At 56.4% G+C, this 19,938-nt stretch overlaps 10 protein-coding genes across 10 annotated transcripts; 4 read left to right on the top strand and 6 right to left on the bottom strand.

Moving 5' to 3' along the window:
- Positions 1–104: 104 nt before the first annotated feature.
- Positions 105–2,434, bottom strand: BDY17DRAFT_241377 (major facilitator superfamily domain-containing protein; the record flags this gene model as incomplete). The annotated part of the gene is made up of 12 exons (XM_033730376.1): positions 105–160; positions 223–318; positions 433–576; positions 638–676; positions 738–769; positions 846–912; positions 966–1,079; positions 1,204–1,255; positions 1,309–1,538; positions 1,609–1,706; positions 1,778–1,921; positions 1,983–2,434. Coding segments are annotated over 12 exons (1,524 nt in total), but the record flags the coding sequence as incomplete, so codon positions are not given.
- Positions 2,435–3,125: 691 nt separating this feature from the next.
- On the bottom strand, positions 3,126–4,790 carry BDY17DRAFT_102543 (26S proteasome subunit RPN7-domain-containing protein). Its single transcript, XM_033729130.1, has one exon. It carries the CDS (start codon positions 4,716–4,718, stop codon positions 3,162–3,164), a length of 1,557 nt encoding a protein of 518 aa, XP_033591970.1. The 5' UTR covers positions 4,719–4,790; the 3' UTR covers positions 3,126–3,161.
- A 152-nt stretch (positions 4,791–4,942) lies between these two features.
- Positions 4,943–6,929, top strand: BDY17DRAFT_293523 (mRNA capping enzyme-domain-containing protein). Its single transcript, XM_033732997.1, has one exon. The coding sequence runs from the start codon at positions 5,045–5,047 to the stop codon at positions 6,752–6,754; it is 1,710 nt and encodes a 569-aa protein (XP_033591969.1). The 5' UTR covers positions 4,943–5,044; the 3' UTR covers positions 6,755–6,929.
- Positions 6,930–8,190, top strand: BDY17DRAFT_293522 (uncharacterized protein). The gene has a single exon (XM_033732996.1). The coding sequence runs from the start codon at positions 7,170–7,172 to the stop codon at positions 7,935–7,937; it is 768 nt and encodes a 255-aa protein (XP_033591968.1). The 5' UTR covers positions 6,930–7,169; the 3' UTR covers positions 7,938–8,190.
- Positions 8,191–8,428: 238 nt separating this feature from the next.
- BDY17DRAFT_315786 (nucleoside phosphorylase domain-containing protein) lies at positions 8,429–9,434 on the top strand (the record flags this gene model as incomplete). Its single annotated transcript, XM_033735945.1, has 2 exons — positions 8,429–8,453; positions 8,524–9,434. 2 exons carry the CDS (start codon positions 8,429–8,431, stop codon positions 9,432–9,434), a joined length of 936 nt encoding a protein of 311 aa, XP_033591967.1.
- Positions 9,435–9,512: 78 nt separating this feature from the next.
- Positions 9,513–11,825, bottom strand: BDY17DRAFT_102338 (uncharacterized protein). Its single transcript, XM_033729129.1, has 3 exons — positions 11,493–11,825; positions 10,927–11,434; positions 9,513–10,866 (listed from the first exon to the last, which is right to left on the bottom strand). Exons 1-3 carry the CDS (start codon positions 11,612–11,614, stop codon positions 9,697–9,699), a joined length of 1,800 nt encoding a protein of 599 aa, XP_033591966.1. The 5' UTR covers positions 11,615–11,825; the 3' UTR covers positions 9,513–9,696.
- Positions 11,826–12,374: 549 nt separating this feature from the next.
- On the bottom strand, positions 12,375–13,139 carry BDY17DRAFT_308786 (peroxisomal biogenesis factor 11; the record flags this gene model as incomplete). Its single annotated transcript, XM_033735250.1, has 1 exon — positions 12,375–13,139. The coding sequence occupies one exon, from the start codon at positions 13,137–13,139 to the stop codon at positions 12,375–12,377; it is 765 nt and encodes a 254-aa protein (XP_033591965.1).
- A 282-nt stretch (positions 13,140–13,421) lies between these two features.
- Positions 13,422–13,715, top strand: BDY17DRAFT_344246 (uncharacterized protein; the record flags this gene model as incomplete). Its single annotated transcript, XM_033738055.1, has 3 exons — positions 13,422–13,434; positions 13,493–13,609; positions 13,672–13,715. 3 exons carry the CDS (start codon positions 13,422–13,424, stop codon positions 13,713–13,715), a joined length of 174 nt encoding a protein of 57 aa, XP_033591964.1.
- Positions 13,716–17,842: 4,127 nt separating this feature from the next.
- BDY17DRAFT_102335 (uncharacterized protein) lies at positions 17,843–18,296 on the bottom strand. The gene is made up of 2 exons (XM_033729128.1): positions 18,083–18,296; positions 17,843–18,000 (listed from the first exon to the last, which is right to left on the bottom strand). The coding sequence occupies exons 1-2, from the start codon at positions 18,208–18,210 to the stop codon at positions 17,931–17,933; spliced, it is 198 nt and encodes a 65-aa protein (XP_033591963.1). The 5' UTR covers positions 18,211–18,296; the 3' UTR covers positions 17,843–17,930.
- BDY17DRAFT_102334 (zinc-finger of the MIZ type in Nse subunit-domain-containing protein) lies at positions 18,297–19,930 on the bottom strand. The gene has a single exon (XM_033729127.1). It carries the CDS (start codon positions 19,754–19,756, stop codon positions 18,383–18,385), a length of 1,374 nt encoding a protein of 457 aa, XP_033591962.1. The 5' UTR covers positions 19,757–19,930; the 3' UTR covers positions 18,297–18,382.
- Positions 19,931–19,938: the final 8 nt, after the last annotated feature.

The following is a 19,938-nucleotide window of genomic DNA, read 5'->3' as shown; positions in this document are numbered from 1 at the left end:
GCACGAGCACGCGACTATGGGAATGTTGGCACGCAGTATCACCACCCAGAGCCAGACTCGTCCTCGTAGCACCGCAGCTAGCATTCTCCAGCGAGCTAGGATGGCTGCGCAAAGCGAGACGAGCCCCTCAGTCTCTTGCCGTATTTGAAGAACAGGAACGCTAAGGATAGCATCGTCAGCAAACGCTTCGCCTCCCCCCTGCACGCCACACACGAGACTTACGGAAAGGGGTCATGGCCAGCGCGAGAAATGCTAGAAGCGACGAGGCCCATTGAAATCCGAGGTCTAGTGCAATCGTCAGTGGCGCATGCGGAACGGCTTTATTGCTCCTTCACTCACCGTCGTACATCTGCACGCCAAACAACCTGTTCCCCAAGTTAGCACGCTTGGTCGCATGGGTTGAGATCCGGCTGGGGTTTGCTTACGGCCAACCCGCTGCAAATGAGGACCTCATAAAACTGTTGGCAGCAAGCGCACTTGCGGCGTAAAGTGGGTAGCACTCCACCAGGAATGTGAAGATGCCGCCGTAGCAGAGAATAATGCCAAACCCGAAGAAGCCGCTGAAGACGATTGGGACTAGAATGCCGTCAGCACGACAGCCCTCCATCACCGGCCATCCCTGATCCGGCCTGCTCACCGATCCAGTGTATCCAACGGTATGTCGTCCACCCAAAGCCTGAAACGCATCATGCATCAGCGCAAAGATCGCCACTACGATGTGTCCGTGTTAAACCTACCAAAAAGACCGATGGGGACAATTATCGCGCCCCTACCCATATGAGTCAGCTGTCCTGAGTGTGCGCGAACGGCGCTGCGCACGCATAAAGGGGAGGTGCAGGACCTACACAATGGTTCGCGGCAATCGGAACTCGGGCTCGCTGACACCCCCGTTGTTGGCCACAAGCTTTTCGTCTAGGAGGTAGTCAGCACCCAGAATCGCCCGCCAGGTCAATGCATCGCCTTACAACTCTTCCTCCAGAGAGGGTCACAAAGCACTGCCAAGATCATACCGACCATGATGCCAATGAAGGTTAGCCCCACTTGCCACTCGTTGAAGTCATGGTTCGTCTCGAAACTGTCTCTCAAAGTCAATGGACCGAGCTCCAGACGCCCATTGTACGCATTCACTTACACAACAGCGAAAGCCTGGAGTTGGCGAGCGTCAGCGTGTTCTCTTTGCAACGTCAATTCAAGGCATGTTACTTACGCCGAAGAACAGGTACAAGATGCCGAGGAGAATGGCTGATAGCAGACACTGATATTCGGGTTAGCGAACAGGTCTTTAGCCCTGGGCTGTCACGAACATACGAGGTTCAGACACATGGGCTCCAGGAATAAAAGCTGAAAGGGGCGGATGCAGCTCCAAAGAACGGTCTTGCTGACTGAGCGATCCATGATCTCAATCGGCGCCCTGTATCTCTCATCGCCGGTCTCCTTGCGTAGCTGAATGGCTTTTCTTCTCAGCAGGACCGGCGCGTAGGTCTCTGGAATGAAGGCAAAGATCATGATCCAATAGACGCCAGCCCAAATGAGAAGTACTGGGCCGATCCATCGCGCGTCAGTATGACCTCCCAGGGGCTCGCAGGGCAAGAGCGGCTGAACACTCACCCCAAAAGGACCATCGCCAATTTGTATACGAATTAATGAAACCACCGATCACCGGTGCGAGCTCGGGACCCAGGAAAGGTGATGCCGTGTAGACCATCCTATGCCCGAATAGATCAGAACTGTTGAAAAGAGATGCCTCCATCAATTGGATGAGGATGGAACCGCTTACATTGGTGTGCTTAGCTTCTCTTTGTGGAAGACATCGCCAACTGTGCCTCCGGCCACAGACAAGAACGCACTCCCAGCCAAGCCGTCGAAAAAGCGAACGATGAGCATCGTCTGGATGTTTTGAGCCACGGCACACGGGATCAGCCTGTCAAAAAATGCATGGGTGAGTCGTACATCACTACTTCCCCGGAGATGGACCAACTTACCATATGAAAAACATCCCAAAGGCGGACAGATAAATCGCTCTTCGTCCAAAGAATTCCGAGAGAGGCGATAGAAACATAGGCCCAAGACCTAGCCCACATACATAGGTTGTAAGACCTAATGTGGCCACCTCTCGACTGACGTGAAAGTCCTTCTCCAGCTGCAGGTACGTCGATGTGTACAGCGCGCTGGCGCACGTGACACAGAGCGAGCAACCGGATCCTATCAGAACGATGGTCCACTTGCGTAGGGTGGAGTACTTCGTCTTGGGGTTCCAGGGATCCGAGTCGCCGTCGAATTGCACTTCGAACTCCTTGCCCTCCTCTGCGCCAACCCCGACGGGAATCCGCTCTCGCGGCGATTGCTGCTTCTCTTCGTCGTCATTGTGCCTCAGGTGCGAATAGCCGTCCGTGTGCGACCGGGCCGACGAACGACTTCGAGTCTGTGAAAGTGGTCGTAGGTAGTCATTGTCGAGGATCTGTTTGTCGTCTCGCCCGTTCCAGCCCTTCTTCTCGCCATATTCGATCTGCTCGACGCCGCTAGCCTGCTCCGCAGCTTCGTCTTTTTCGGAGGCACTGCAGGGAGAAGCCGAATTGGACATGTCTCTACAGCAGTAAGAAACACAGGGTTATTGCGCGCAATCAGCGCTTCATCTTTGTCGAGTAGGATAGGGTGTCGTGCTCAATCATCCCCCGACGTCATGTTAAAGTCGGCCAGAAGGCGGCGGCTGTTGCGGCTCGGCTATACAGCACCTTTATTTCTTATGCGGGTCCCGCCGAGCGCCGACTATTGATCAATGAACTCTTGACGACCGAATGAATTGCTTCGAGCACCCATCTTAGCATTCAAGCGGCATTCACTTTGAGTGCAGAGCCATCCACATGCGCCGCCTCGGAAGTCCGCGTCTCCCGCTCTTGCGAGTAGCGGTCAACCTGTGGAGCGATGTCGATTGATTTTAGGCTTGAATGTCGTGAGTCTACACGTGAGAGGACATGTTCGGCTGATCGAGCATGTGCAGCTTGTGCCAGAGGCCGACAGCGGGAGATGCTTAGTTTTACAGGTTGCTCTGATGTTTCTAGCACTGCCACGCTATGCGTTTCTGCATCGTGATATCCACCATACCCCTCGCTCGGTGACACAGCCTGATGAAGCACACAATTGGCCGACTTTCTCAGTCGCCCTCACCCCCTCTCGCTACCTCTCAACCTGACCACCTGTCCGTACTTCTGCAGCTTCGTAATGAGCTGGTCACCCTTCTGCACCACATCCGCATACTGCCTCTCCTTTCCATCACTTCTCTGCGTCTCGATCACGCCCCGCACCCGATCGATGGAGCATGCCAATCTCTTGCCCGCGATGAAAGGCGCGAGATCCTTGTCCAACCAGTCCACAGACACGCCGAAGCTGTCGGCCATGGACGAGAGCGAGACGATCTTGTAGGATTGGAGGAGTTGGGAATAGGCGCGCAGCCGCATTTCCCGCACAAACCAGTTCTTATGCTCGAACAGATAGCGGTCTGCAGCGAGGAAGTCCGTTTCCACTTTGGCGAGGGCGGTGAAGAATGTGCTGTAGGTGCCGGTGTAAAGGCTTTGAATCATGGCGGCCAACGGACGGAAGTCGATTTGCGGCTCTGCTTTCGCTTGAGCTTCGGCGTCTGCAGAGCCAGACGCGAGAGTGGTCAGATTGACGGCCGTGGGTTTTGGAGTGGCGGTGGAGTCGGCCATCTCCTGATCATTTACGTCGGCTGCGCCTGCGCCGGACGATGCGCCTCCACTGAGAGCAGCCAGCCGGTCAGAACCTGCCTCTGAGCCGAAGACTGCGCGGATTTCGGGAGCGTCCACAACCTTGCTCTTGAAATCTCCTCGTCGTAAGCTGACGGAGCCGGCGAGGGTGGCGTAGACAACGAGAGAGGAGTACGGGCAAAGTTCGGTGGAGGTGAAGGTGGACAGCGAATCGAGTAGCAGCGGGGCGGCGAGATTGTGGGCGCGGATGGTGAGGAGATGAATGCCCTGGTAAGCTTTCAGTCTGTTCCGACGGTCCCAATCGCCGCCACTCTCCACCAGCATCGATGCCCGATCCACATTCTTCTTGACCAGTAGCTTGTCGTCGAAGAAGAGAGCAATGCGGATGATGGCCAAGACGATGTCGATCTTGCTGCCGAGAATGCTCGTCTTGTCGAACAGCTTCTCAAACTCCTCCAACGCCTTGTCTTTGTCGCCGATCCGGGCGTACAGCTCCGCACGCTTGCCTTGCGCATTCTGAATCTCGGTCTCTCCTTCAATCTCCACCGCCTGATCCTCCTCTTTCTGAATTGCCTCCAGCTCCTTTTCGTTGTCCGCCTTCAACTCTTCATACAGCTTCTCATCCCACGGAAGCCCCACGCTCGAATCCGTCTTCCCACCCAGAACGCCAACGATCGAAGGAGCATTGATACTGCTCGTTCTCCTCAGCAGGAGCTCCGGTGAAGGGCGCGTACCCAGGGCGTTGGTGGTGCTCTGTCTGCTCAAGACGGGAGACAGCACCGCCGACGCCGTCCCCTCTCCGCTCGGATTGAGCTTTCCGGTCTGGGGGTGTGCGAGGTAGGCGTATAGAGGCGCCATCTTGTGCTCACGGATGCCATCTTGAAGAGTGGTGAGAGAGGTTTGTTTGGATTCGGCGGAGGCGTAGGGGGAGACGAGGGTGAAGACGCTTTGCGCCAGAGGCAGAGGAGGGTAGTTCAGGTACTGGGGTTCACCCATGATGTACGGCTGATGGGGCGGAGATGGAAGAGCAAACGGAACGACGACGGATCTCGTAGCAAATGGCGTTCATGTCAGGTATGAATTGTAGAGCCGCGCTCACAGAACTGCCTGCGATGCTAGCTCCGGGTGTTTCCGGAGCTAACCGCATACGGCTTTGTGTGTATGCCCTGTGCACCCGCTTGGTGCAGTCACGGCTGCGTTCACTTTCAAACATTTAGTAATCGACATTTCTCAGTCCTCTCCTCATTACTTCACACAAGTGAAGGTCACTAATCCTGGTATCCGTCGTGGAACAACAATTTCATCCACCGGCAGACTTCAGGATGTCGGGCTCAGCGGAAAGCACGAGACCTTCCAACATCACCGAAGCACGCCAGCCCGCGCGAAAGAGAGCCCGCGTGTCGAACCATTCTAGTCGGAATAGCACTCCTAATGCATACGCTCGCCGTTCCCCACCACGGGAGCGCGCGCCACGTCCGATTTCCGATGACGAAGACGAAGAATCTCGCTCGCCGCCTCGCAAACTCAAGCGTCCTGGAGCCGGGGCGAGGATTGGATTAGCAGATCGAGCGGCGGCCGAAGCAGCAAGGAAACGCAGAGAGGAAGAGCAACGGAGCGCTGTGAATGAACGACAGACTGGTGGGGTTGAACTGGTGGCTTCCCACTACAACGCAGTTCCGGAACGAGGCAGAGAGTGGAGAAAAACAGACTCCCAAATCAAGGGATTGCGTAGCTTGAATAACTGGATCAAGAGCACGTTGATACAAAAGTTCAGCCGGCCGGACATACCCGTACAGCAGCTCTGTGTGCTGGACATGGCGTGCGGGAAGGGAGGCGATTTGGGGAAGTGGGAGAAGGCGCCCCAAGTTCCGGCCTTATACGTTGGTTGCGACATTGCCGCGGTCTCCGTCGACCAAGCCAAACAACGTTGGGAGGAGACATTACGGCGGAGTCGCGGCAGGAATCGACGACCTTTGGACATGCATGCCGAGTTCTACGTGCACGATGCGTTTGGGAAGCCGCTCTCCGACGTTCCACGCGTACGAGAAGTGGGCTTCAATCCCCATGCAGGGCCAGGATCTGGAGTCATCCAGGGAGGCATGATGACGGGAGGGTTTGACGTGGTGAGCATGATGTTTGCGCTGCACTACTCGTACGAAAGCGAGCCTCTGGCAAGAGGAATGCTGAAGAATGTAGCTGGAGCGTTGAAGAAAGGTGGAAGATTCTTTGGAGTGATGCCCAACTCCGACATCATTTCAGCAAGCGTGAAGAGGTTGTTGCAGGCGGAGAGCACGGGGCAGACACCGAATGAGAGGGCCAAACCCCTCAAGGACGGCCAGGAAGAAGGAGAGGTGGAAGAGGACGACGAGTGGGATCCAGAAAAGCCAGCCGAGCCAAATGATGCTACCATACGCCCTTCTGACGATGGAGAGGATGATTGGGATCCCGAGAAACCAAGCGAGCCCGCAGCCAGTACCACGAACGGAGTGGGACCGGATGCAGATGATGGCGAGGACGATTGGGATCCCGAGAAACCTTCAGAAGCTGCAGCAACACTTCAGCATACGGATGCAAATACATCTCCTCAACAAAACGGAACCACATCTTCCGGGACTGCCTCCAAAACCGATCTACCACCCTTGGAATGGGGCAACCGCATCTATACAGTTCGGTTCCCTCGCAACCAGCCTCTCGCGAATAATCTTCCTCTCCCAAAGGATGGAATCTTCCGGCCACCGTATGGCTGGCGTTATCACTATCAGCTCGAAGAAGCTGTGGATGTGCCCGAGTTTGTAGTACCGTGGGAGGGCTTCCGAGCGTTGGCCGAGGAGTACGGATTGGAGTTGATGTACAAGAAGGGCTTCCGAGAAGTGTTCGAAGACGAAAGCGGCGACCGAGAACTGGGTATGCTGGCAGAGAGGATGGGAGTGATGTCTCGTGATCGGTCGGAGGGCAGGGGCGGCTTACTGGTGGGCGAGGAGGAGATGGAAGCGTCGTCACTCTACCTGGCGTTTTGCTTCTACAAGACCTAACAGGCTGTGACCCTTCTGCGCAGGAAATGCATCTGCGGTGCAGTCTTCGCAGACTCCCGAGGGCTTAGCTACGAGGCTGCACCTACTCTCGCAGTACATGTCCTCATTCGGCCTAGCGCGGACGAGCGATATGCATCATCATGTATCCTGAAACCTGAATTCACCTTTACGTCCGAAAGACGGGCTTTGGACATGAGATGATAGGATCGTGCAATACACTGCCCAAGAGCCTGTTCTTCGAATAACAAGATCTGTCCAAACATTGCACTGATCTACAGATGGGCCTCTATTGCGGCTGTAAGGCTGAGACGATCCGTGATTATAAAAGGGGATGGAAGGCCGTACGCACGATATGGAACAATCACTCAATCTACATCCTCCACGAAGCTGAGACTGCTTTGTGAGCAACCTGGCTATGAACATCGAACAGCACGACACAAACGCCTCCGGGCTGCCTCGCATCCCCCTGGATCTCACCCGGCACAAGCTATCTATTGCTCTCCATTGGCTTCCCATCATCCTCACCTCGTGCATTCTTCCAATCGTTGGCTACTTCGCTCTTCGGTACGGCTCTGAGGATCTACAGCTCAGGATCATCTTGTCGCCCTGGCTGGCTCTCATGGGCGTGGTCTCACTTTACTCGCTCCTGACGCGCTCGTGGGCGTTGATCCGACGGGATTCTACGTGTCGCCCTCTCGCACAGACCAGCAGATGGGGCATGGATTTCTTCGGATGGAACTTTGTGTTCGGCTTCCTCATGCTGACCGCTCTCATCTCTGCCGGGATATCGACGCAGAACCTGACCGTGGTGAGCTTGCCGACCTCGGTGCTCATGCTCTATGTGTGTTTCGAGCTGGTGTTGGTGCAGGTTATCATGGCCATGGGCTTGCAGGCTCCAATACGCTTTTCGTCCATTCAGAAAGGCAGTGCAGTCCGACCGGGGACGTACGTGATATGTGAGGACATCGTGGCCGTTGATGGCAAGCGTGGTCAAGCGTTTCGTCAGGCTTGGAACGATCGATACGAAGCTAGCGCTGTTTTTCGCTTGCACCTTCGACGCATGGATCTTCTGTGGGGCATCAGCGGACTGGCAATTGTTGCCATCATCTGGGGACTTGTATTTGGTCTGTCGGACACACGGGTCAAGCGCGAGATTGTGTATTCCATAGGTGAGCGCTCGTAGTGCGTGTCTCTGCTCGGATACGTGCTGACTCTAAGCAGGATGGGGCCTTCCATTCATCTGGGCGAGCGTGATGGCTGTTCTGACGATCTCATTGACTAAGAGGATGCTTCGACAGGAAGCCAAGGTTCAGCAGGCGGTGAACGGGGTGGCGTGAGGCAGGATTGGGTTCAGGTGTATGTTGAACGACAACAGATAGCTCACGATAGACATTGAGGACAAACATCTATTGCCACTTTTCATTTGAGAGACGCCTCTGCTCTCCGAATGTCGGGTGGGAAGTCAAGAGACGTCTCAACCCTTGAGATGTCACGGCGTCCAGCCTGCTTGATTACTCAGCAGCTTCTACACGAGCGACTTCAGCCGCGTTTGATTGGCTCATGCGACCCGCGCAGCCTTTTCGGGCTCACAACCTGAACCTTATCGACTTCACCAACGCAAAGATTTACCCAACCAACGCACAGTCGACAACGCAGAGACTGCAATTGGGAAACATGGCTGTTGCAAGTCAATATAGCGGTAAGCAACCCCATCACAGCGCGACCCGCCGCCTCTGTACTGCACGATTGACCAACTCCCGAAAACACAGATCCCATCCGGATCGCAGTCATTGGCGGTACAGGGCTCGGCTCACTCGCAGGATTCACTCATGTCGCCACCATCGACGTCAAGACGCCCTGGGGCTCTCCCTCGGCGCCCATCAACGTTCTCCATCACCCTTCGCCCACCACCGGCAAAGCAACGCCCATAGCTTTCCTCTCCCGCCATGGCACGCACCATCAAATCGCGCCGCACGAAGTGCCCAACCGCGCCAACATCGCCGCACTGCGCAGCCTCGGCGTGCGGACCATCATCGCCTTCAGCGCCGTAGGCAGTTTGCAGGAGGAGATCAAGCCGCGGGATTTCGTTGTGCCCGACCAAATCATCGATCGCACCAAAGGCGTGCGCCCCTTCACCTTCTTCGAGGGCGGCATGGTGGGCCACGTGGGCTTCGGGGATCCCTTTGACGAGGAAGTGGCCAAGGTGGTGCGCAAGTGCGGGCAGTCGCTCGAGGGCGACGGCGTGCGCTTGCACGAGCGCGGCGTGGTGGTGTGCATGGAGGGCCCGCAGTTCAGCACGCGCGCCGAGTCGAATCTGTACCGCTCGTGGGGCGGCAGCGTGATTAACATGTCTGCACTGCCGGAGGCGAAGCTGGCCAAAGAAGCGGAGGTTGCGTATCAGATGATTTGCATGTCCACGGACTACGATTGCTGGCATCAGGACGGCAACGACGTGACGGTGGAGATGGTCATGGGCAACATGAAGGCGAATGCGGAGAATGCGAAACGCTTCGTTGCTGCGGTGCTGGACGAGCTGAGCAAGGAGGAGTATGCCGAGCTCGTGCTGGCGAAGCATCTAGAGGGCCAGATGAAATTTGCTGGCGCGGTCACTGCACCCGCTGGACGTGGTGAGGAGGCCAAGCGCAAGCTGCAATGGCTGTACCCGGGCTACTTTGAGTGAAGGAAGAAGTACAGCTCAGACAGTCGGTCCCCGCCAAGAGTGGGGATGGATGCGCCGAGGGCGCTCTTCTATAAGGTATCTATTACATACATACATCATGTCGTCGTCGGCTTCCTTGCAGTCGCCGTCGTTGTGTACATTCCCCTGTTGCCACAGAGCAGATGATCTAGCATGACTCAATAGGCGAGGCGGTCGTAGAGCCTGCCTCTCGCACGCCCAATTGTTATCGTACAACTCTGCTCACTCTCATTCCATTGGCCACTCAGGTCATGGCGATTTCCGACAAGCCCAAGTCGAGTCCATCCGTCCCACCAAAGGACTGCCAAAAGTCGTAATTGAAGAAGGCTTCCTCGCCGCTAAAAATGTCGTCGGGAGGCGTCGGTTGTTGCAGCGCCGGCGTCGCATCCGGGCCCTCTGCACCCTCATATACCTGGCGCATCATTCGGACACGAGCGGCCCATCTCGAAAGCGAGTCGTTGTTGAGCGGCACGCCTTCGGGACCACACGCGGCACTACTTTCATATCGGGACGCGGTTTCTTCGATGATGTAGCTGATCTGTCCCAATTTCTCCGGCGTGCTCCAGCCCTCGAGAGTAGCCAATTTGATGAGGACGATAAAGGAGTGGGCGAATGCGGCAAAGTGGTGGAAGGGCAAGGCGAGATAAGTGGAGGCGGGGATGGTAAAGAAGACGTCGGTGAAAGACTTCTTGCAGGCGTCGAAGCAACGCCACAAATTGTCCAGGTGTGCCGACACGGACGCGCGGCCCTCGAGCACGTCGTTGAGCGACATTTCGAGAATGCAAATTTCCACCGATAGGTACTGAAGTCGCAGGAAGATGTCGGTCTGGTCGACGCATGGGTCGAATTGCAGGCGCAGCTGCTGTAAGTCGTTTTGGAAGGCCTTCATGTAGATGTCGACCGGAGCATTCGGTGTATCAACTAAGCAGGAGTCGTCCGCCAGGAATTGCAGACGAACGAGTTGGACGAGCAACAGATCGGACGGATACTCGCGGGCTTGCTGCAGGGCATCGAGTATCTCGGTGAAATACTTGAAACGCCGGACGGGAGTAATCTTCTTGAAGTTGGAGAAGAGCATGTTGACGAAGAAGACCAGACCCGCCACAGTGCGATGCTCTTCCAGCGTGGCATGCAGTCGGGGTGGAGGATGGCCTGGTTTCGCAACGCCGTGCTTGCCGGACGGGCAGGGCTGAGGGGAACGGTCGAGGTTGAGATCACCGATCATGGCTTGGGCCAGATGAAGGAGATTCGACATTTGTGGGGTGGACCAGATGTGCGAATAGAACCAAGCCACCAGGACAAGGATGGCCTGGACGATGTCGAGAGACTTCTCGCCATTGATCAAGGTTCGTTCGGAGATGTCACGAATGAGCTGCTTGACCAGGACGTGTTGTTTGGGGTAATCGTGAAAGTGCTGTGGAAACGGATGGGTCAGTGAGTTGCGCTTTACAGAGTCGAGATAAAGGGGACTCACGGCAACGGTTAAAACGGCTTGCAGCAAGACTGGCTTGCTTTCGAGCTCGGCGTTTGACGGAGGCAGGACAACGAAGGGCATGTTGCCGGCCATTAGCGTGCGATAGCGGTTCAGCAGCATTTCCGTCTCCGTTGCAGATAACAGAGGAGAGACGAGGGCGGCGGGGGTTGTCAGTTCACTGGCGGTGGATGGGAAGCAGGTGGATGTGTTTGGCGATAGCGTGGGGCCCGAGTTGGGCGGGTCGGGGAGTTGGGGCTCGATGCAGAGGCTGTTGACGATGTTCTGGCCTATGCGATCGCGCTCGCGGTCGTGGAGGGGTACAGTGGGGGGCGATGTGGGACGAGGATCGACATAGCCCTTCTGTGCCTGCGAGTTGGCCAGGGCATTGACGAGGTGCTCGATCTTGTGTTCGAGATTTTCGAGTTGCGCAGCTCGCGACGTCTTTGCAAGGCCCTTGCGCCGCACAACGGGCTGGCGGGAATAGCATTCTTTGCCGAGCCTCGCACATCTGGCACCATGGAGGTCAGCATTGGGCTTGTGCTACAATGGAGAGACGCATGTCCTACCTTCCGCAGGCTTCCTGGCCGGCTTCCCGCACGCATTTGGCCTTTGCTTTGGCGCACGTGGTGCAAGAGCGCATGGACGACTTGTGCTCCATTGGAGAGGAGGAGGCTGTGTCGCGATCCATTGGGGAAAAGAAAGGCTGGGAGAGGTTAGAAAGGAAGGAATGGAAAGCGAGAAGGTGTCAGCAACGCGTGCAGTGAGGATGGTTCGAGACACGAGGCTTAGATATCAAGCGGAGCCTGCGGAGCAACTTCTCCTCCGTTCCCGCTCCTCCGGCGCACGAGAAGTGAGCGGGGAAGAGTACGGTAGGCGACAAGTGCGTATGTGCTCGCTGATTCTGCCTAATCCTCCCCTCGGAGTCGGGCTTCAAGTTCATCCGGCATGCCGCGCGAACATTGGTAGCCTGCACGATGAGACGATGATAGAGTTATGACTCTTCGATTCAGGGCTGGGCATTGCGGGCAACGTCAAGGAACAGCTGGCATCGACTGCTAGCGACCAAGGACCGCATCGGGCTGGATTGCGCGAGATATACGTGCGTGACGAATGAGCGGGCAGCATTGCTCGCCCATCGTCCGAAACCTCACCTTCTATCGGCCGACATGGGCTCGCTCTATAACCGAAGGCTCCATCCTCTTCCCTCCATTGGTCTGTTCGGGTCCGACATCGATTGCGGCTGTCGTCAATGGTGCAAGGTTCATGCTTGGCCCTTATGGTGATGATATTTGCGAGACTCGGGTAGAGAAGGTTGGACTAACTGCCCATTCCCATTTGCTGCATCTACTCGCCGTCGTGAAAGATCTCCATCCATACTCGAACCCCCGGCTGCTCCCAAGGAAACGTCGAGAGCGTGACAACACCCTACACATGCCCTCTCCACCTTCTCACGCCGTCTTCTCCCACTGGGCGGTCAAGCCGATCAGCGAACTCACCGTGCCCGCCAGCCCAACGATGCCCTCGTCGAAATTGACCAAGCCCGTCGCGGCGCTCGGCACCGTTGCATCACACACGTCCGAGAGAAGCTGCAGCCGCGCTGCGTTTTGCGCACTGTCGAGTATTAGTCTCCACGCCGTACCTCTCCTCTCGCCCGTTGTGTCTGCATACCTGACCAGCTTCTTCAATTCCACCGCCTTCTCCACGTCCGCGCTCTCCTCGTGCTGCTTCATCTGCACCTTCTGGTTGTACAGCGTGTAGACGCCCGCGACAATGTTGCAGAGCAGGCCCGCAAGCCACGCCCGGTATGCCTCGCGCTGTATCCTCGCTCCCTCCTTCAACTTCCAGATCCCGCTCTGGTCGAAGTAGGCGATGGCGTCGAGCGACAGGTAGACGGCGTAGCCCAGCTGCCGGCCGACGGCGAGGAAGCGCAGGACGGGGTCCATGTCCCTCGAGTCGGCCGCCAGCGCCGCGGCCTTGAAGTGCTCCACAAACTTGCCCAGTCTCATCGCCTTGCGCACGCTGCCAAAGTTCTTCTTGACATTGTCAAACACGTTGACCGTCGACTGCGCGTGGTTCGTCCTCAACGTGTACCACGCGAGGAAGCGCGAGAAGTATTGGATGGTTCGGAGGGTCTTGTCGCGGCCCACGGTCGTCGCGACAAACTTGAGGTAGTGGCTCACCGCCGGGTGGTAGATGACCGCGTCGGCAACCATGATGACGCGTTGCTCTCGTCGTGATGATCGGGAGAGTGGGGGATTCAACGAAGAGTAGACACAATGGAGGGAGGAGGAGTGGAGAGTCGGCACGCAGGTAGGTCAAGTACATGCGGATGAGCCTCGGCCCCAAGCTTCCGCGGAAGGGATGGCGCACGTGATAAGCGGCTCAAGCTCAAGCCCAATGAGGATTGACTTTACCAGACCGCAACCACACTCAACTTCATCCTCCACCAAGCGCCTTCAACCCTGCCCCGATTGCACGGCATCGAACCAGCCACAATGGCCAAGAAACGTCTGTATCCCCCAACGACCCTGCCCGCCCACAACCCACATCCTGACCTTGCCCCCAGCCAAATCTCGCACAATCGCCGTGCGCCTCATCTCCATGGCCATGACCGGCTACTACAAAACCTTCACCCGCCCCCGAACACACCGCCCACTGAGCATGCTGAAATACGACCCTGTTGGTAAGCTTCAGACGTGCGGGAGTCTCAAAACACGAGCACCATGGACTGACCACCGGCGACAGTCAAGAAAAAGGTGTTGTTCCTTGAGCAAAAGCGCGGAAAGTGAAGACACGGAAGTCATATCACGAACCAATTGCTGTCGGCCCTATCAAATCACGCCGTGTAGCACCCCCACGCGCAAGACTCTACTTCCCGCTGCTACAGCCAAGGAAAGCGGCAGTGCCTGCGTAAAGACTTGAGGCGCGAGAGGCAATCGAGCACGCGGACAAAAATGGGTTACGAGAGGCAGAACCAGCCGCGGCAGTCCTGAAGAAGGAAGTTGGAGGTACAGATGCGAAAGGCGAAAGAAATGTGACCAAGTGGATTGATGGAGCGGAGCTACCTAGCTAGAGCGAACAAGCAAAGCACAACACAGCAAATCACGTCCCGAGCGTCTGGCCGGAATAGCCGATGCTGCCAGATGTGGACGTCGAAGCAACCGAAGAGCTAGGATGCTAGAGCCTCACATTCGGTCAATGAAATTAACATGCTTCCCATCACAGTCGTCACACGAGTGTCCACCTAGCGGCCGCGGTTGTCTTTGAGCTCATGGGCAAACAGAGCGTCCATCTCAGCTTCTGATCTATGTTAGCTAAAGCAAGCCTGAATCACGATAGAAAAACTTACCCCTCGACGCGCGTCGAGTCACTCTTCGGGAACCGCCTCCGACATTCCCTCCGGCGAGATTGCGCACGCGCGACTGCTTGGTTGAGCCGCTGGACTGCGTGCGCGAGCCAGGCTTTTTGGCAGAAGTGGCTGGCACCTTCGGCTGGGCTTCGAGAGAAGAAGCATCTGAAACGCCGTTTCCGCTGGTCCTGTTGCTCTCAAATCCCAGGGTCTGGCTACTACTCATGATCCTTTTGTTCTCCTTCTCGCCATGGAAATCAGCTTTGCGCTTCGATCTCGTGGGTGTGCTGCGATTGGCGATGCGGGGATCGAGGCTCCGGCCTTCGTTGGCTGTCGACGAGCGATGGCGCTCCGAGTCGCCCTGGCCGTGGTACGTACTCATCTTGCGTGCGCTTGTGGCGTGGACAAACGCCGGAGAGCTGCTGTGGGAAGAGGAGTGCAAGCTCCTCGACACCTGTCCTGTGGCCTGGCGCTGCTGTCCAGCGATGTCTTGACTGGAATTCCTTGATCTCTGCGGAGTGATGCCGGCTGGCAGATCTCTCAGAGTCTCTGACAATGGCTGAGACAGATCATCAGCCTCAATCAGCATTTCTGCGTTGTCCGAGCGTGTATGGTGAGAGCTCGTCCTTCGTGCGGATTCGGCGGCGGCGAAAAACGAGCCTAGCGTGATCTGAGAGTCGTCTACGGTCGACACGCGCACCCGGTACTCGATAGCAGAAGGGCTTCGTCCCTCTGTGTTGCCCGATGCACCGGCCGAGCGCAATCCGCCGGAGGAGTGGAGCTCTTCCAGGCTCGGCGCCTCTAGCCGCCCGATCTTGGTTGTGTTCGAAGGGGCGAAGTCTCCTTGTTGTTCCAGGGGCGTTTCGGCTTGCGCTGCACGATCCTGCTCGAACCAGGTACTCGACGTTTCCATCGCCTCCTGAAGATTCCGACGTCTATGAACACTCTCGCGTGCAAACCTTTCTTGCTCTGCCTCCCAGGCTTGCTCCACTCTGACAAGAAACGACTCGTGTTCCTCTTGCCCTGTCCGGAGCTCGGCGTGAGCGGTCGTGAGATCGTCCTCGAGGGTGGCGATCTGTTGCTTTGCATTCTCATTCTCCTCTCGAAGCTCGGCAGCGGAGTTCTCGGCAGTGTCGCGCTCTTGAGACAACTCATCACAACGAGTCTTGCAGGAGGAAAATTGCTGCTGTAGTGATTGCATCTCCTTGAGCTGCAGCTGCAAAGACCTCGCCTCTTTGGAGAATCGGTTGCGCTCGTTCTTGATCTGTCGAACCTCGTTCTCTGCCTTTGTCTTCAACTCACTCTCGTAAATCTTGATATCGTCGTTCAACTTCTTTCGAACCTCCGCCACGTAATCCTCAGTCTGTTTGTCGGCGAGGGCTAGCTTGTTTCCAAGCTCAACGACTTTGCCTTGCGCTTCTCCCAGATCGCGCTGAAGAGTCTGCACTTGTTGTTGCAGCGTAGATCTCGAGATGGTAAGTTCCTGGAGTTCATTCCTGACGCTCGTCAACTGAGACTGAGACTGCTCCAGCGCAGACTTGGTAGCATCGAGTTCGGCGCGAGCTTCATCAAGTCGCCCTTCAGCAACCTGGCCAGTGTTGGATTTTTCCTGTAGGTCGAGCCTCGCTTGCAGAGTTGCGATCTTCGTGTGGAGCTCTTGCTCCTTCTCCTGCGCAGCGAGAATTCTGGAGTCCGCATCTCTGACGTGCCCGTCGCTGAGTGTAAGTCTCTCCTGGAGAGCCACCACGTTTGCACGATCTGTGGCGGCTTGCTCGATTTCCTCTTGCGTGCGACCCATGGCTGCCTTCACGTCTGCAAGCACATCTTCGACAGGTCTCGACGAGCTGCCGCTGGCCTGGGCCGACTTCCATGCAGAGTGGATGGCTTGGACCTCGTCACGAAGATCAGTGAAATCTTTCTGCAATGCTTCGATATTGGAGGAGCGAAGGGAAACGAGCTCTTGCTCCATACGAGTGCTCTGTTCCCGTTCTTTGATGAGCAAAGTGTCCTTGTCATTCACCTGCCGCTCCAAGTCCTCGCAGCGGGATCGGCCTTCATGAATCGCTTGTGTATTGCGGGAGTCTGCTGAAGCGAGAGCCTGCTCAAGCTGTGTCACACGATTATCTGTTTCGGTCAGCAGACGCTTTTTGTCGTTGAGTGTTCCCTGCAGGCCCTCGCAGCGTAGGTTGAGTTTCTCGAGTGTCGATTCCATTTCTTTGGTCTTCTGGGCAAATTTGTCCTCGAAACGGCTATGCCGTTCTCGTAAGTCGTCAGAATCATTGCCCAGGCCTGTGGCGAAGTTCTTCAGGTTCGTGAGCTGTTTCTTGCACTCGACCGACTCCGACTGCTTCTGCTCGAGCGCAGCCAAGCATTCGTTCTTTTCTCTCACCGCAGCCTGAAGCTGTTCCCCGATCACCTGCTTCGACGCCATTGACTGTTCGTGTAGCGTCTCAAGCTCTGCTTTCTCGGATTGTAGCCGTCGAATTTCTTGTACGACCTTGTGGAGTGTTACTGACGTGTAGCCAGAAATCACCTGGATGAAGTCCCTTTCCTCGCGACTCTCAACTTCGTGACCCTTGGAACGTGCAGTCCTCGGGTGGGGCTTCTTCGCAGGGCTCTTCATCACTCTTGGGGAGGATAGACGACTCGAGATGCGATGGAGCGAGGTCTCATGCTCTCGAATAGGTTGCTCTTCCGTGGCGGGATCCTCTGGCAGGGGCGGGGCACTGGGTAGGACAGGTGTCACATCGTCGCATTGCTCATTCGAGACCAGCGGTTGTGTTGCCACTGAAGGTGGTATCTGTGGAGCACGACGCTTCCCAACCGATCCTTTCTTCCGCTTTTGATTTGCAAATTTGCTGAACATTTGGCCGACGTCTGGTTGACCAGAAATGTTGCGGAGCATCTGTGGTTCCGTGTCCTTGGGCTTGGGCTCGGGCTCAGTTGTTGGTACTGACGTCTCTGAACAGCTCATTAGCAAAGTGAACGGAGCCAAGAGGTATGGTGAAGGCTACCTGGTGCTTCAGTTGCAGTAGGGGTTGCAAGTTGCTGTGGAAGAAGGGAGCTTTGTTGATTGCCCGCCCAAATCGTTTGGAGTTGTTTTGCTTGGGCCCAGTGGAACCCGGAGTTGACTTCTAGCCCACCTGAAGAAGGCCGAGTGATGATCGTCGTTTCTGGAAGCTCGACATATTCTGCATGGCTCTCACTCTCGCTTTTGACACGAATGGCGCACTTCTTGATCACTTCTTGCGTATCTGCATCGGTTTGGGTCATACTGAGTCCAGAACACGCAGAGCCCGGGCGTGTGCCATGCTCGTCGACTTCATGACCATCGTCGATCTTGGTAGGGATTGCTCGAACGTTCGTGATTTCGCGATAGTCGTCGGTCTCCACTACCTCTTGACCCTCGACGGCGGAAGTATCGACGGGCTCATCGAAAGTCTCGCCTTCGCTGACATGGAGGATCTCAGGGGCGGCCATGACAGGCGAGAGTGCTCTGGGTGCTGAGGTGGTCGGTTTCAGGCCGAACACTCTTGCTCACATGATGTGGAAAAGGGATGAAAGAAGGGGACAGTGGGGTGGGCAGTGAGGGCTGGGTTCGGGTGTCGAGGAGAAATTGTTGGGAAAGGAGTAAAAGAGTGAAGTTGAAATAGAGTCAGGCATGAGGCTTCTCGGGACCAGGCAGCAAGCTATCACATGCCAGCACGTGCAATACTCTGAGCCACCTACGATTACTGTTAGATTATTTTCTGGAGAACGCGACATTGCGCTGCCCAAGTGCATTGAAGGTAGTGTCGGGGCACTTACTGCGAGAACCTGTGCATGCGATAGAGTGTTGCCACCTGAACCCGTCTGTGGTGGCTGGGGCGTGCCTTCCATGCACATCGCTCTTGCCAACTTGAAGATCCCGGCTTTCGGCTCCGACGACTCTCCATCCCTCAGCAGCCCTGGTAACGTTCGGCCGTCGCCGGGGATCAGCGATGAGTGAGGGATGAAGTAGAACACACTGGTAAGGTAAGTCGGATATCACATCTCCTCGCTATACCGACACATTCCAATCAACCCCGTGTTCAGTGTGCATGTGAGACTCCACATCACATCCGGCGCCTATTCCTCCATTATCTCATCTTCGTCCGCCTCCTCTTCATCGCTGCTACTCCCAAGATCCACCACGCGAGCGCTGCTTGCCGGGGGTACGGTCGATCTGGTCCCCTTTGGCTCAGACTTCATCTGTGTTTGCTGGATCACGCGACCCGCCACAATGTCGTCCACGTCCGCAGCGTCCTCGTCCACGTCTTCAATCACCGTAGATCTTGGTCCGCCGCCGTTGTGCTCATCTTCCGCGTCGTCATCTTGAAGCTCCCTCGCACGCTGAAGCCGTTTGATCCGGCGGACCAACACGCTGTCGGTATGCAGATCTCCGCGTGTCAACGTCTGAGAGCAGCCCGTCACCGGGCACTGAACATAGCGCTCTCCATTGGGCCGGCCTTGCTCGCGATTCGATGAGCCGGTAATCATCGACAAGATGGCCTCGGCCTCGAAACTGTGCGGGCACTTGCGGGATGTCAAGGGCGACTTCAACTCCTGCAAAGTCAACGGGCACTTGGTGCTGATGGTAGCGCGAGCCACGGCGATGTCATCGTCATCGTCATCTTCCGCATTTGCTCGACCTCGAGTTGTGACACCGGGAGCCGGAGCATCGCCTTCGTGAAACCACTCTGTATGGTGGGCCAGTTGCACATCTCCATCAGGATGTTTGGCATCGTGGACGACCCGGCGAAAGTCACGATACTCGTTGTTGTCGGCATAGCGTGCGGTGAGACTGTGTGATTGGTAGCGTGTCTTGGCGTCGTCGAGCTGCGTCTTGAACTTCTCCAACGCTGATGAAAGGCCCTGAGTGCCGGCGGTGGGGTCGGTTGGCTCGAAGTCTTGATACTCGTCGTCGTCGTCCTCACCATCTGCGCTGCCATCGTCAAGGTTGCGTCTCCGTTGTCTTTGGGGTCTGATGTTCTGGGCGCTGGCTTGTGTACTTGCCTGCAGTCTGGCATCCTGCGCGGCCTTTTCGAGTGCCCCTTGCGCGGACTGCAGGCTGTGCCGACCATCAATCATTTTGCGCATACTCTCGTCCATCCGCTGCGTCATGCGATCCACCTTGTCGCGGAGTTCCGCAAGGCGTTGCTCCAAGTCGTCGCCAGCTTCACTTGGACCGTCGCTGGATGAGTGCGCCTGCCTCTGCTTCTGCACGGCCCGATCTTTGGCCGTCAGGCGATCATTGATATCCCCTGCGGCTCCAGAAAGCGCCTTCTGCGCCTCCACGATATTGCCATCGAGCTTATTCAAAGTGTGTGTCTGGAGCAATTGTCCGAGCGATCGTTGTGCAGCAGGGTTGAGGGGGAAGGTTGGTTTCTCGTAAGGCGGTGGCTCATTGCCTGATCGCCTCTGCGACGGCGCAGCAGTCGATTGTCGTACTCGGGTTGACATGCTGTGATGGGAGTGTATTGAGCATCGTTGGTAGTTTCGCAGTCAACACGAAGTCAGAAGTGCGGGAAGTGAAGCACGCGAGACGCGCCTGCGCTAGCCCGATGTGGCCAAACGCTTCCAGGTACGGCGTAGCTTACGTACAGGTAGTCTCGACGTACAGCCATTTAGGTAGCGTACAGTTT

Source organism: Neohortaea acidophila (genome assembly GCF_010093505.1).
Source record: "Neohortaea acidophila strain CBS 113389 unplaced genomic scaffold BDY17scaffold_3, whole genome shotgun sequence".
NCBI classification, from domain to species: domain Eukaryota; kingdom Fungi; phylum Ascomycota; class Dothideomycetes; order Mycosphaerellales; family Teratosphaeriaceae; genus Neohortaea; species Neohortaea acidophila.
The sequence above is the reverse complement of the archived record's forward strand: the minus strand, read 5'-3'. Positions and strand labels throughout refer to the sequence as shown.